General features: G+C 45.6%; 1 protein-coding gene across 1 annotated transcript; it reads left to right on the plus strand.

Annotated features, from left to right (window-relative positions):
* Positions 1-1,041: 1,041 nt before the first annotated feature.
* KLF17 (Kruppel-like factor 17) lies at positions 1,042-14,769 on the plus strand. Its single transcript, XM_012001834.1, has 4 exons — positions 1,042-1,172; positions 10,255-11,098; positions 11,400-11,638; positions 14,145-14,769. The coding sequence occupies exons 1-3, from the start codon at positions 1,092-1,094 to the stop codon at positions 11,636-11,638; spliced, it is 1,164 nt and encodes a 387-aa protein (XP_011857224.1). The 5' UTR covers positions 1,042-1,091; the 3' UTR covers positions 14,145-14,769.
* The last annotated feature ends 1,193 nt before the right edge of the window (positions 14,770-15,962 follow it).

Below are 15,962 nucleotides of genomic sequence, written 5' to 3' on the forward strand. Positions count from 1 at the left end.
CCATCTCGGCCTCCCAAAGTGCTGGGATTACAGGCTTGAGCCACCACGCCCGGCCGCTCCTTTAGATTTCTAACTGGTGTCTCTGCACCCCTCTGGCCCTTTATAATCCATAAGGAGCCAAATGGCTTATTTTAAAAACATGTATCAGATCATATCAAGTTCCAGAATAAAATCCAAACTCCTTTCTACTGTCTTCAAGGCCCTATCCCTCTGTCCTTGTGTCACTGCCCATGCGGTATCACTGTGGTCACCCTGCCTTCAATTTCCTTCTAGCACTGTCGGGCTCTTTCTTGCCTTAGAGCCTTTCAATCTTCCTATGGCTGGCTCCTTTCAGGCATTTCGTTTTCAGCTCACATTTGTCTTTTGGTTTTCCATAGCACTCACCACCATCTAAAGTTATAATAGTTAACAACTTTATTACTCATTTCTTGTCTGCCCATGTAAAATGGAAATTGACAGCAAGGACTTTGTTCTGTCCTGTTCACCATTTTACCCCTAGTTCAGAGACCAATGCCCAATACACACTGGGCACTCAGTAAACACTGTGGAATAAATAGATTGTGCCATGAAGCTCGCAGTCTTCAGTTCGTACAGACAAGGGACAGAGGTGCACAGACTGTAGCAGAAAAGCTCCAGCCCTCCCAAAGCTTATGGCAACTCCCGACCTGATAGAGTGCTGGTGGAGGCTCTCCTGTCGGCAGACGCCCTACACCCAGCCTTGCCTCTCTCTCCAGCCTCCTCCTGGCTGGAGTCTGAGACCTGGGGGTCCTCAGCCCCTACTTGGGTGAAACAGTTGCTCAGACTGAAGGGTGGAATGGGTGGGTTGGGTGGGCGGACCAACTTCCTTTAGGAAGCGTTCAAGGCCTAAGGTGGCTGTCCGTGATGCCGCCTTGGTTGGGGTGGGCAGCCTAGGGCACGGCTGCGGGGGCGGCGCAGGGCGGGACGGGTGGGGCTGACTCCGCCCCCTGGCGCAGCTGTAAATAGGTAAATAGAAGGTGATTGTGGCGTGGCGACGTCCCGATACCCGCCTGCGACGCCGTGGTGGCTGGTTTCCTGTCTGTTCAGTAGAGTCTAGACCCCACCCAGTCTTCATGTACAACCGACCGCAGGCTGAGATGGAACAGGAGGCTGGGGAGCTGAGCCGATGGCAGGTGGCGCACCAGGCTGCCCAGGTGAGTCAGGTGTCAGCTCCTGGCAGGCCGGGGGCGGGCCCAGGCTAGGGGGCGGCGGGGAGAGGAGGCCGTGTAGGAGAAGGGAGGCAGAGGGAAGCAGAAACCCGAGGGGTGGAAATCCGAGGGGAGGGGTTGCAAAGGAAGGAATGGGAGATTGGGGAGGGGCTGCAAAGGGAGGGATGCGAGATTGGGGAGGGACTGGAAAGGGAGGGTTGTGAGATTGAGGGTGTAAATCATACGTCGTTTATTCCAATAATGTTCGCCCAGCAGTAGAGCTTGTGTTGGGTGCATCGTGGGTAAGAGGGTTCCAGGCAACTTTCTGGCGAGGGACTTGAGTAGGCAGGACAGCAAAGACCAAGTTAGGAAGTGAGCAGAAAATGACAGGAAAAAAAAAATGTTAATTGGAGCCCTACTAAGTGGTAGGCTTTTTCCAGACCGTGGAAATACAATGATGAATTTACCATGAAACAGATATATATAAAATTTTATTAATAAATCGTTAGCTGAATGATTGGAATTGTACGGCGTTACATGAAGGAGAAGTCGGGGGCGCATGGGAGCAGATACCAGAGGTGTTTGACCCGATTTGGGAGGCTTAATGACAGCTGAGACTCTGTTCTGGGACTAGAGAACCGGTCAGGTGAAGGGTTCCACGGTCTAAGACCACAGGCTGTATGCTTCCTCTTAGGAGGAACTGAAAGACCAGGGCCTAGACAGTGATGGGAGGGTGGCCCCAGGGACACATTGAGATCATTCAGGGCTTGTTTATTCCAAGAGCAGTGGGAAGCCAATGATGAGTTTAAACATAGTCTGTCTCAATTAGATTTGCATTTTCAAAGGAGTGTCCTGGTGGATGTGGGCTGGATTCAAGGCAATAGTTAGAAAGCTTTTGTGATAATCCAGGTGAGAATTCAAATGGCGGCCTACCTAGAGAAGTGAGAGTGGAGATGGAGAAGCTAGATGTATCATAGATTGTGGAGATGTTTTGGAGGCAGGGATCACAATCATTGCTCCCAAGTGGTGAGGGAGACATCTAGAGTAACAGATTTCTTGCTTGCACAATTGAGTGACAGCAGTGATATTTTCTGAGCGAGAAAGAAGGGTGAGAAGGACTAGGTTAATCCGTTGTTTGGGGGAGGTGGGCAAAGATGATAGTGAATTTTGGACACAGTCCATTGGAAGAACCCGTGGGCCATCCAAAAAGACCCAAACAATAGCTAGCTGGAAAATGCAGGAGCCATCTTCGCCAGAGCCATAGATTTAGGAATAGTTGGACTATAAACAGAAACAGATCCACTGGCATGGGGAAGCTTGCCCAGAGAGAGTAGAGGAAGAGAAATCTGCAAAAGAGACTGTGAAGGAGGGGGTCTGAGAGAAAGGAAGGAGAAAAGGTCGAAAAGTGTGTCCAGGCATGTGAGAGGCCAAGGGAAGCATTATAAGAAGGATGTGGCCAGTGGTCATATAAACTGAGAGGTCAAGCCAGGAGTCTGGAAAGTGCTGCTTGGTCATAGTGGGATGGAAGTTGTCAGTGGTGACCTTTATGCAAGCTGGCTCTGTGGAGAGATGGAGGTCAGAGCAAATTTGGGAGAATCATAAGGCAAAGTAGTGGTGAAGGCATGTTTAGACAACTTAATTTGCCATGAAGGACTGGGAAAATGAGAGAGCCATTGCTGAGAGTTAGGGAAGACAGGCTGAGCACCCCAGAGGTGCCCACCCAATAGTCATTTACCTAGTTCCTATTATATGTCTGTCTTATGCTAGTTGCTGAGCATATAGTGGTAAATAAAACTGATAAGGCCAGGCACGGTGGCTCACACCTGTAGTCCCAGTGGCCCAGGAGGCTGAAGCAGAAGGATTGTTTGAGCTCAGGAGTTTTAGGCTGTGGTGCACCGCAATTACGCTTGTGAATAGCCACTGCACTCCAGCCTGGGCAACATAATGAGATCCTGTCTCTAAAATTATTTAAATTAAAAATAAAACAAGATCTTCCCAATTCTTCTAGAGTTTTTTAAAAAAAGAACATTTTCCTCTATAGCCAAAACCACATAATCAAATGTATCAAAATTGTGTGTATATATATGTATATGTGTATATATCTATATATATATACATTTTTTTTTGAGACAGGGTCTTGGCACTGTTGTCCAGGCTGGGGTGCAGTGGCGCCATCTCAGCTCACTGCAACCTCAGCTTCCCAGGTTCAAGCAATTCTGGTGCCTCAGCCTCCCCCCAAGTAGCTGGGATTATAGGCGTGTGCCACTCCACCCAGCTAATTTTTTGTATTTTCAGTAGAGAGGTTTTGCTATGTTTGTCAGGCTGGTCTCAATCTTCTGCCCTCAAGTGATTTACCCGCCTCAGCCTCCCAAAGTGCTGGGATTACAGGAGTGAGCCGCCACGCCCAGCTGATAATTCCTTTAAATCATCTTAGATGCAAGCCTTATTCAAATGCCCCTAGCTATTCCTAAAATGTACTTCGTAGCTGGTATGTCCAAACCAGAATTTAAGACCATACACTGTATCTGGTGATTATGTCCCTTGAGTCTCTGAAATTAGAATAGTTTTATTTTTTCATGACTGGGATTCAGTGTTTCATGATGCTGACTTTTGTCTTATAGAATGTTCCTTTCAGATATATCAGATTGCTTCCTCATGATAGCATTTAGCTTTATCTTCTATCACTTGTATTACCTTTAAGTTATGATTAGAACTTACAGCTTAACTGGATTCAAGATTTTTGGCAAGAGTGCCTCATGCCTCATGCAGGTTTTATCCTGCATAACATCAGGAGACACACCTGGCTACCATTTGGTGATGCTTGTATTAAGGTAGTGAAAAGCTTCATTGATCTCTCTGTTGATATTTACCTTGTGGTAGGAAAGTAATCTGTGTGATTCTGCTTTGTGTGTATCCAATGTCCAGTTCCCTACCAGCCATTCATCTACTGGTTTTAACACCACATTTAAATTTTTCCTCAATTAAATTTCCTTAGGGGTGGCAAAATACATTTTCTTTTCCCTTTTTTTTTTTTTTAATTTTCCTTTCCTTTTCTTTTCTTTTCTTTTTTTTTTTTGAGACAGAGTCTCACTCTCTCCCCCAGGCTGGAGTGCAGTGGCACGATCTTGGCTCACTGCAACTTCTGCCTCCCAGATTCAAGCGATTCTCGTGCCTCAGCCTCCCGAGCAGCTGGGATTACAGGCATGCACTACCACGCCCGGCTAATTTTTTGTATTTTTAGTAGAGACAGGGTTTTGCCATATTGGCCAGGCTGGTCTTGAACTCCTGACCTCAAGTGATCCACCCCCCTCGGCCTCCCAAAGTGCTAGGATTACAGGCGTAAGTCACTGGACCTGGCAGAAAAATAAATTTTGTAATTCCACCATTCATTCTACATTTATTAGTTTGTATTCTTCTGTAAAGTAGGAATTAATATTTAACTGCAATCATTTGGTAATTTTGAAATTTTTTTTCTTTTAGAGGCAGAATAAATGCTTAATTTAATCACTTCAATTAGTAATGTTCAAAGTTAGGATAAGAGCTCAGCTTTTGTCACTTGAGGTTGCAGTGAGCCATGATCATACCACTGTATTCCAGCTCAAAATGAGCCATGATTGATTGCACCACTCACATCTCAGCTTCTGGAGTAGCTGGGACTACAGACACTTGCCACCACACCTGGCAATTTTTAATTTTTTTTGTAGAGATGGGGTGGTCTCACCATGTTGCCCGGGCTGGTCTTGAACTCTGGGCCTCAAGCAATCCACCTGTTTCGTAGTCTCAAAATGCTCAACCTGTGATAGTCTTGATAGGTTTTGTATTTCTAGGAATTTGTCCATTTTATCCAGGTTATCCAATTTGTTGGTGTGCAGTTTTTCACAGTACTGTATTATAATGTCTCCAATTTCCTTTCTCATATTTAATCATTTGAGCTTTTTCTTTTTCCTTAGTTGATCTAGCTAAATGTTTCACAATGTTGTTAATCTTTCCTAAGAACTTAGTTTCATTGATTTTTCTCATTCCTTCCTTCTGCTGGTTTGGGGTTTAGTGTATTTTTCTAGTTCCTTAAGGTATAAAGTTAGGTTGTTGGTTTGAGATCTTTTTTATTGTAAGCATTTAAACCAGTAGATTTTCCCCTTACCACTGCTTTTGCTGTATCCCATAAGATTTGGTAGCTATGTTTTCATTTTTATTGGTCTCTAAGTATTTTCTAATTTTCATTGTGGTTTTTTTATTTGCCCCATTGATTGTTTCAGAGAGTGCTGTTTAATTTCCAGAGATTTGTAAATTTTCTAGTTTATCTGGTTGTGGGTCAGAGAATATTCTTTGTATGATACCTTATGATACCTTTTTTGTTTTTTTTTTTGCTTTTTTTCTAAAAGCGGCAAGAGAAAAAATATCTTTCTTTTAAAATCTATTGAGACTTAATTTGTGATCTACTATACATTTTTAATCCATTCTACCAATATCTGTCTTTTGGAAATTATTATCCATTTACTTTCCAAAGTATTTTACTTGTAAGGAAGGATTTAATTCTGCCATTTTTTCCTCATTTCCAGCATTGTCTTTTTGTTTAATTGATTTTTTTATAGTGAAACTTACATTTCCTTATAACACAATTTCCTTTTGTGTATGTGTATGTGTGTGTGTATATATATACATATATTTTATTTTATTTTATTTTATTTTATTTTTTTGAGACAGAGTCTCACTCTATTGCCCAGGCTGGAGTGTAGTGGCTGGATCTCAGCTGACTGCAACCTCCACCTCCCGGTTCAAGCGATTCTCCTGCCTCAGCCTCCCAAGTAGCTGGGACTACAGGCATGTGCCACCATGCTCGGCTAATTTTTATATTTTTAGTAGAGATGGGGGTTTACCATGTTGGCCGGGCTGGTCTCGAACTCCTGATCTCAAGTGATCCACCCACCTCGGTCTCCCAAAGTGCTGAGATTACAGGCGTGAGCTGCTGTGCCTGGCCCCTTTTGCATATATTCTCTAGCTATTTTCTTTGTAGTTGCCATGGGGAATACATTTGACATCCTACTTATAACATTCTAATTTGAATTTATACCAGATTAACTTTAATAGCACATAAAAACTGCTTCTGTATAGCTCCATTCCCACCTCTTTTCAGTTACTGATCTCACAAAATGACATTTTTATGCATCATATGTCAAAAAATAAAATTATAAATGTTATGCATTCTTTTAAATCATGTAGAAAACAAAAAGTGGAGTTATATATCAAAGTTAAAATAATACTCACTTTTATCATTGTCCATATATTACCCTTATCAGAAATTTTTCTTATGACAGATTTCTTCACATGGCTTCAAGCTACTGTCTAGCGTTGTTTCATTTCAACCTGAAGGACTGCAATTAGCGTTTCTTGCAGGACATGTCTAGTGGTAATGGTCTCTCAGCTTTTGCCTATCTTGGAATGTCTAATTTCTTCCTCATTTTGGAAAAGACAGTTTTGCCATATATAGGATGGTTGATAGTTATTTTTTTTCCTTTAGTTCTTTGAATATATCAACCCATGGTCTTAGTGTCCAAGGTTTTTGATTAAAGAACTACAGGTAATTTGTGGGATCCCGTATAAGCGATGAGTCACTTCTCTTGCTATTTTCAAGATTCTCTCTTTGTCTTGGGTTTTCAACAGTTTTATTTTTATTTTTTATTTTTGAGACAGGGTCTTGCTCTCTGGAATGCAGTAGCACAATCTCGGCTCACTGCAATCTCCGCCTCCTGGGTTCAAGTGATTCTCCTGCCTCAGCCTCCCAAGTAGCTGGGATTACAGGCACCTGTCACCACACCTGGCTAATTTTTGTATTTTTAGTTGGGACGGGGTTTCGCCATGTTGGCTAGGCTGGCCTTGAACTTCTGACCTCAAGTGATCTACCTGCCTCGGTCTCCGAAAGTGTTGGAATTACAGGCATGAGCCACCGCACCTGGCCTCAACCGTTTTATTATAATGTTTCTTGGTATGGGTCTGTGAGTTTATCCTACTTGAATTTTGTTGAGCTTCTTAGATGTTTGTATTCATATCTGGAAGTCTCTTCAGTGGGAAGGGCAGGGGATTGTAACATTGGTTTGAGTTGCCACAATGGCTGCCTACCTCTGTCTGCACCTCATAATCAGAAACAGCAAATAACAATCAAGACATAGATCCCCAATAGTTGGAGGACAAGGTTTTTATTGCCCACTCTGGCTCGTGCAAGTTGCTCCAGGAACATGGGGTGTGTATGGGGAGTTAATACCTACCTAAGAATTTAGGTTGACCAAAATTAACTGCAATTTACTTTCAAAGCCTTCCCTTGGAAGGTACAAGCCTTAAAACCTTGCACCGTTCCAAAAAACATAACAGGCAAATGCTGCCAGTGCGATAGTTACCTTGCTGGGGATACATGTTCCTGGTGCTTCCTATCCTGCCATCTTCCTTGATATCACTTCCTGTCTCCTTTTGACCCAATCCTAACCTTTGAAAGCTCTCTTATTTTCAGGCACAAAATGTACCAGCCTCCCTTAAATCTTCCTTTTCCCAGTCTTGGAGTCAGGAAATTCTTGGTCTAACTTCTAGCAAGGAATAGAATTAGAGACAAGTCTAGGTTCTAGAGGCATGCATTGTTATTAGAGTCACAGTTGCTTCGATGGGCTATTTTACTGAACAGAGCTAAAATATATATATATATTTTTACACTGTGAATTTGTTTAGAATATTGCCTATTTAAATTTAGCATTATTATTATTATTATTTTTTTGAAATGGGGCCTCACTCTGTCACCTAGGCCGGACCGCAGTGATGCGATCACAACTCGCTGCAGCTTCGACTTCCCAGGCTCAAGTGATCCTTTCCACTTCAGTTTCCTGAGTGGCTGGGACCACAGGCACATGCTACCATGCCTGGCTAGTTTTTTGTTCTTTGTAGAGATGAGGATTCCCTATGTTGCTCAGGCTTGTCTTGAACTCCTAGACTCAAGCGATCCTTCCACCTGGGCCTCCCAAAGATCTAGGATCTTAGGCATGAGCCACTGTGCCCAGCAATACTAACTTATTTTAAACTATATTGCTAAAAATAACACTCAAACAGAAAAGTGAATGTAAGTACAGCTTCTACAAAGTAATGAACTGTTACAAAGTAAAACCTGTGAAACTGTCATTCAGGTCAAGAAATAGAAGCCCGTCCAGTGTCCCTTTCTTATCTTTCCCCATTTCCTACTCTCTAATATAACTCCTATCCTGCTGTCTGGATGTTTTGTTTTGAATTTCCCTATTTCTGACCTGTGATGTTCCTATAATTGCTGCAAAAGTTGTAATTGCTTCAAGTTTTGCCTTCTTTCCTCCCTTCCTTCCTTCTTTCCTTCCTTCCTTCTTTGAACTCCTGACCTCAAGTAATCTGCCCGCCTCGGCGAGTCGATCTCTTTTCTTCTCTCCTCTCCTCTTCTCTTCTCTTCTCTTCTCTTCTCTTCTCTTCTCTTCTCTTCTCTTCTCTTCTCTTCTCTTCTCTTCTCTTCTCTTCTCTTTCTTGTATTTGAATGTTGTTACATTTTCCCTTGATTTGTAGTAATAATTTCTGGTGATTTTTTTTTTTTTATTGCAATCTTCAATTTCTTTCTTGATGGTTTAGTATCTCGTATGGATACCCTACTTTAAACTTCTCTTTTGGTTGTCATATTGGAATGGATTGTTCTTTTCTGGACCATTCCAATTGAAGAGTGAATAGGAGATGATGGGGTAGGCTTTATTTGTTTCTCAACTCAACAGCTCCCTCTTCTATTGCTACAGTAATGGATTTTGTTGTTGTTGTTTGTTGCCTGTCTTGTTGAGACAGGGTCTCACTCTGTCAGCACAGGCTGGAGTACAGTGGCACAATCTCAGCTCACTGCAACCTCTGCCTCCTGGACTCAAGTGATTCTCCTGCCTCAGCCTCCCAAGTAGCTGGGATTACAGGCACCCACCACCATACCTAGCTGATTTTGTTTTTGTTTTTGAAATTTCTGAGCTCAAGCAATCCACCTGCCTTGGCCTCCCAAAGTGCTAGGATTACACAGTTGTGAGCCGCCATGCCTGGCCTACTGACAGTTTTTAAAAACACGGTTCTTGGCTCCTATCCTATTTTAAGACCTTCTACCACCAATCTCTTTCCTACCCTTCATGCAAGTCAGTCATCGAGGGATACTGCCCCTGACTTCCAGACAACCCCCATCCCTTTTTTTAAGAAGTGTTTTTGTCATATCTGCCTTTTCCCCATATCTCCACCAATGCTTGATCTCCGACCTGCCCAGGCAGTTCCCGCTCAGGGCAGATGCTCTTCCATAGGCAAATATTTGCAGATGATGTCTAAGTTTTGCTAAAGCCAAGACCCATCTGCAGCCTCAATTCCTTCTATCTTTGTGGCTTTCTGCACCCGTTCTGCTGGTTTAGGATGTTCTTTCACTTTCACACTTATGTATAATTTGGAGTTTGGGCTGGGCGCGATGGCTCACGCCTATAATCCCAGCACTTTGGGAGGCTGAGGCAGGCAGATCACCTGAGATCGGGAGTTCGAGATCAGCCTAACCAACATGGAGAAACCCCGTCTCTACTAAAAATACAAAATTAGCCAGGCATGGTGGTGCATGCCTGTAATCCCAGCTACTCAGGAGGCTGAGGCAGGAGAATCACTTGAACCCAGAAGACAGAGGTTGCGGTGAGCCGAGATTGCACCATTGCACTCCAGTCTGGGCAACAAGAATGAAACTGTCTCAATAAAAAGGAAAAAAATAAATTGGAGTCTGAACATTTTCTCAGAGTTTTGCTGAAGGTGTAGGTTATGGACTGTTTTATTTGTTCTCTTTGTTGCTTTGTGTGAAATAAAAACCAAAAACATGTCTGAGAGAAAGTGGCATGAGTTACGGCTAGGCTTCTGTGGGGCTTGTATCAGCCAGACCGCATGTGAGAGAGCCCAAGCTGGAAAATGGTCTGGAGGCAGGATATTTCAAGCAAGAGATGGAAACAGAGGGCTGGATTAGGATGGGGTCTGGGAATGAAGAGGAGGGACATGTGGAACTGGAATTTGAGCAAAAATCACCTGACTCTTTCTCCCCAAGGATAACGAGAACTCAGCGCCCATCTTGAACATGTCCTCATCTTCTGGAAGCTCTGGAGTGCACGCCTCTTGGAACCAAGGCCTACCAAGCATTCAGCACTTTCCTCACAGTACAGAGATGCTGAGGTCCCCCTTGGTGTCTGTTGAGGCGCTGAGGCAGAATATGGATGAAGGAGGGCCACAGTTCAGTATGCCACTGCCTGAGCGTGGTGTGAGCTACTGCCCCCAAGCGACTCTCACTCCTTCCCAGATGATTTACTGTCAGAGAGTGTCTCCCCCTCAGCAAGAGATGATGATTTTCAGTGGGCCCCAACTAATGCCCATAGGAGAGCCCAATATTCCAAGGGTGGCCAGGCCCTTCAGCGGGAATCTAAGGATGCCCCTCAATGGGCTGCCAGTCTCGGCTTCCACTGGAATCCCAATGATGTCCCACGCTGGGAACCCTCCAATGCCTTACCTTGGCCTCTCGACAGTGCCTTCTGAAGAAACACTGTTAGGCCCGACCATGCCTTCCACTGAGGCCCAGGCAGTGCTCCCATCCATGGCTCAGATGTTGCCCCCACAAGATGCCCATGACCTTGGGATGCCTCCAGCTGAGCCCCAGTCATTGCTGGCTTTAGGGTCTCAGGACTCTCTTGTAACTCAGCCGGACTCTCAAGAAGACCCATTTCTACCAGAGCAGCCCAGACCTGCTCCACAGACAGCAGAGAAGAACTCCAGGCCTCAGGAAAGGACTGGTAGAGGGGGCTCCTCGGAGGCAAGGCCTTACCGCTGCAACTACGAGAACTGCGGAAAAGCTTATACCAAACGCTCCCACCTGGTGAGCCACCAGCGCAAGCACACAGGTGAAGGAGGTATCAGGTGGGGTGGGGATGGAGGAGTCTCTGGGCTTTTGATTTGTCCTGGGACACTGGTGGGTAATTGTTTGGGATGAGCCTTTCCTCTTCCAAGCTTGGAACTAAGCTAGACTGGCTCCCCGACTTGCCATACAGGAGGACTGGGGTGGGCACTCCTGATTATGTTGCCGCTCCCTGGTTCCCTGGACCTTCCCTTTTGAATCCTCAACCTGGACTGCTCTGCCTCACAGAGTCGGACCCCTTCCTTCCTACTCTATTCTAAATTCCATCTCTCCCTTGTCATTCCCAGGTGAGAGGCCCTATTCTTGCAACTGGGAAAGTTGTTCGTGGTCTTTCTTCCGTTCTGATGAGCTGAGACGACATACACGGGTACACACCAGATACCGACCATATAAGTGTGATCAGTGCAGCCGGGAGTTCATGAGGTCTGACCATCTCAAGCAACACCAGAAAACTCATCGGCCAGGACCCTCAGACCCACAGACCAACAGTAGAGAGCAGGACGGTCCTCCTGCTGCTGGTCCTTAGGTCAGTCTCCTCTCCTCATTCTGGCTTTTTCCTTTTTTTTTCTTTTTTTTTTTTGAGATGGAGTCTCACTCTGTCTCCCAGGCTGGAGTGCAGTGGCGCGATCTGGTTCACTGTACCCTCCACCTCCCAGGTTCAAGTGATTTTCCTGTCTCAGCCTCCCGAGTAGCTGGGACTACAGGCACATGCCACCATGCCTGGGTAATTTTTTGTATTTTTAGGAGAGACAGGGTTTCACTGTGTTAGCCAGGATGGTCTCAATCTCCTGACCTCGTAATCTGCCCACCTCGGCCTCCCAAAGCGCTGGGATTACAGGCATGAGCCACCACACCCAGCCTCATTCTGGCTTTTCTACACAGATTTTACCTGCCTCTGGCTAGATCTTCTCTTCAGTAGGTGTAGGATTAGATGAAGATAGGAAGATTATGGGTCAGTGTTGAAGCCCACACGAAGTTGTGTAGCCAGTTAGAGACTCCTCAAACCTTGTCTTGGATGCCATTAACCTCTCTGGGGCCACCTGCTTCTGCTGGAGTTTAGTCAGATGGGAATGTGGAGTACAGTAGAGATTGGGAGCTTCATTTAAAAGCTCTTGATTTCTTGTCGCTCTCCAGCTTAAAACCCTTTAATGACTCCTTCGCTTGCTACATAAAATCCAGTTTCCAGAGCCAGACTATTTTTAAATCCTGAATTTGCCACTTAATATCCTTGTGACCTTGGAAAAGTTCTTGGATCGCTATGCCTTGTTTCTTCTTCCAGAAAATGAAAAAACTAGTTTTGGACTGTATTGGACATGGCACATATGGCATCAGATTCTCCCTGGCACTCACTGGCCACATGCTCAGAGTTTGTTTCTTCCCACCATTTCACAGACTTGGATGGAATGCCCTAGCATAGGGCATGGGATCTGGCATCCCAAGTTGCTGCTAGCAAACTTAGAAGTATGGGGAAATTTATTTATTTATTTGAGACAGAGTCTTGCTCTGTCACCATGGCTGGAGTGCAGTGGTGCAATCTCAGCTCACTGCAACTTCTGCCTCCTAGGTTCAAATGATTCTCCTGAGGCAGAAGAGCCTGGATAGCTGGGATTACAAACACACGCCACCACGCCCGGCTAATTTTTGTATTTTTTGTAGAGACAGGATTTCACCATGTTGGCTAGGCTAATCTCAAACTCCTGACCTCAAACGGCCCACCCGCCTCAGCCTCCCAAAATGCTGGGATTACAGGCATAAGCCACGGTGTCTGACTGGGAGTTAGTATTCATGGGATAAAATTTGAGGCCGGGTGCGGTGGCTCATGCTTGTAATCCCAATGCTTTAGGAGGCCAAGGCAGGTGGATCATAAGGTCAGGAGTTCGAGACTAGCCTGGCCAATATGGCGAAACCCTGTCTCTACTAAAAATACAAAATTAGCTGGGCATGGTGGCGTGTGCTTGTAGTCCCAGTTACTCGGGAGGCTGAGGCAGGAGAATGGCTTGAACCTAGGAGGTAGAGGTTGGGGTGAGCTGAGATTGCACCATTGCACTCCAGCCTGAGCGACAGAGCAAGACTCCATCTAAAAAATAAAAATTTTTTTTAACTAGTGGAAAATGAGAGATAGTTGAGACTCGGGCAGATCAATTCTCCCCTTTTCCCTCCCTTTCATGAATTGCTGCCTGGCATCAATTCTCCAAAACAGTACCATCAATGGGGAGACCTCCCAAGCAGCTGGTGGACACAACTACTGTGGCCTCCGCAAGGCTTGTCATGAAGCAGTGCCCAGACTGCTAAATACATCACCTTGGGTTATTTCCCTTTCTTTCCTGCCTTTCTTCCATTTTCTCACTTCCAATGCCTTGGGTTTGCACCTCTCCAAGTAAAACACCAGTACTGAGTTCTTGTTTTCAGGCTCTATTTTCTAGGTGACTGAGGGCTAGGAGGGAAAGGCGGGCCTAAGACTGGGGCAGATAAGGATGAATCCCACTGTAACTTCTGCTCCTCCCACCTTCCTTAGGTCCCTGGACTACCAAGCACCAGATATTAAGTGGCCTATCTTTCCCTGCTGTCCCTTGGGGTTAAGGGGATAATGACTATCCTGGCAAACCAGCCAGGTTGTTTAGAACCTCATATCTAGACTTGGCAGGCTGTTTTACTCTAGCAAACTGATAGAGAGAAAGGAACTTGGCCAAGCTATCAAGTGCAGAGCTAGAATCCCAACCAGGATCTGTCTGCCCCAGAGGTGGTCTCTTCCCTAAGAAGATGGTGCCTTCTATGGGTGTTTCCTGAGCCCAGGCTGGTGCCAAGCACAGATGAATCAGAGCTGGTTTCTGTGCTCAAGGGACTGTCTTAATCTGGGGACTCAGAGGTCCACCTCTGTACAGTGGCTATGGGGAGGAGCCCCTAACTGGAGGGGTCAGAAAGGCTTGTCATGAGGCAGTGCCCAGACTGCTGAATACATCACCAGGTAATCCCTGGGCCCAGTAAGAGTGTAACACCTAGTAATCCCTCAAATTTTGAAATAAACTGAACAGGTGAATGAAGAAGGAAGAGGATTCCAGGCAGAGAACACTGGACGTGGCAACTGCTCAGAGGAGAGGCAGTCTTCAAGTTCTGCATTCATTCAGCAAATGTTTTTTGAGCCTACAATACTGAGCGCACCAAGGCTGTGGAGACCCATGGTGAGGAGCATGAAGTGAACTAAAGGATGTGTCAGAGAAAGACTTCTCAAGGAGATGCCTCCGTGAGACCCGAAGGACTCATGGGTGCTAGCTGCACCTCCCATTTCTTGGACATATACCGTTGGACATGTCTATCTTCTGGAAACTATGGCATGGACAGTAAGGATTCAGAGGTGCATGAAGGCACCCTGCCTCTGCAGAGCAGAAAGATCATAGACAACATTTTTGAATGTACCCAGGGCTGCCAAGAAGAGAAGCTGGTCCTCTGCAGGTTCAAGCCTATCTGGGCCTCTGGGGAAGCCCCACAGCCTTGGCTGTGCCTGCCCCTGCCCTCCCACCCCTACCCTGACCCTGTCCTGCTTTGCTGCCTTTGTCTGTGTTATAGTGGCCCCAGTATACCTGGGATGGACATCCAGGTGCCCTTCATCCAAGCTCCCACGTGAGGGGAGTGGACATGATTAAAAGAACAGGGGCAGAAGGGGCTCATTTATGACCCATTCCCTAGCCCCAGGGATTGAAGTCTTGGGTACTCAAAGTTTCTTTCTACCAGGGCACCAGATCCCTTCCATGGAGCAGGCCATCTCGGGTTCACTGGGCCAGGGCTGGTCTCTGTTCCCCAGCCCACCTGGCTCACACACAGCCTCGTGGGTAGGGTCAGCAAACCAGATTACTTGATATTGGAATGTAGGATGAGAGGTCTGCTTGGTGATCTAGCATTTTCACCAAGAAATGGATGTGGAGAGGACCAGAGTGATCAAGGGTGTGTGATGTGCACTACAACGGTGGGCAAAACAGGCTCCTGCTCTTGTGGAGATCACAATCTAGTGGAGGAGGGGTGTTACTAGAAGTGCACAAAGTGGGCCCGGCGCGGTGGCTCACGCCTGTAATCCCAGCACTTTTGGAGGTCGAGGCAGGCGGATCACTTGAGGTTAGAGGTTCGAGACCAGCCTAGCCAAAATGGTGAGACCCCGTCTCTACAAAATACAAAAATTAGCCTGGCATATGGTGGGTGCCTGTAATCCTAGCTACTCGGGAGGCTGATGGGAGAATCACTTGAACCCGGGAGACGGAGGTTGCAGTGAGCTGAGATCTTGCCATTGCACTCCAGCCTGGGTGACTGAGCAAGATTCTATCTCAAAACAAACAAACAAAACAAAACAAAAAAGATCTGTGAACTCTTTAGTAGATTTTGAATCCTGCCTCTGCCATTTCCTGGCTATGAGGTGTCTTGGGAAATTTACTTGTCACTCTTGCTTCTGATAGCAAAGGGGATGGTGAGATAGATTCAAGATGGAGAGATAAGGTTGAAAGTGTTTCCTTTGGCTGCAGTGTGGAGATAAGATTAGAGCGAGGCTGTAAGGGAGAGGAAGGGACATAGCAGTATTTCAGGTGACAGTCAAGGTGGCTTTGGCCAGGGTGTGAGAGTGGAGGTAGGGAGAAGTAGGAAAGTGATAGTTAACTGGATTTGGTAGATGAGGGTGAGGTCAAGGGTGACTTCCAGGTTCCTGGCTTGTGTTATAAGTAACACAGAAGAAGAATGGATGAACTTCATTTGTTTTCCATTGATTGTGATATCTATCATAACCTGCAAGAAATATTTTGTATATCTCCAATTTAATAATAAAATGCACTCATGTTGGGAAGGTCAAAAAAAAAAAAGAAAAAAAATAA

The sequence above is a fragment of the Mandrillus leucophaeus genome, unplaced genomic scaffold (genome assembly GCF_000951045.1).
Source record: "Mandrillus leucophaeus isolate KB7577 unplaced genomic scaffold, Mleu.le_1.0 Scaffold67, whole genome shotgun sequence".
In the NCBI taxonomy this organism is placed as follows: Eukaryota; Metazoa; Chordata; class Mammalia; order Primates; family Cercopithecidae; genus Mandrillus; species Mandrillus leucophaeus.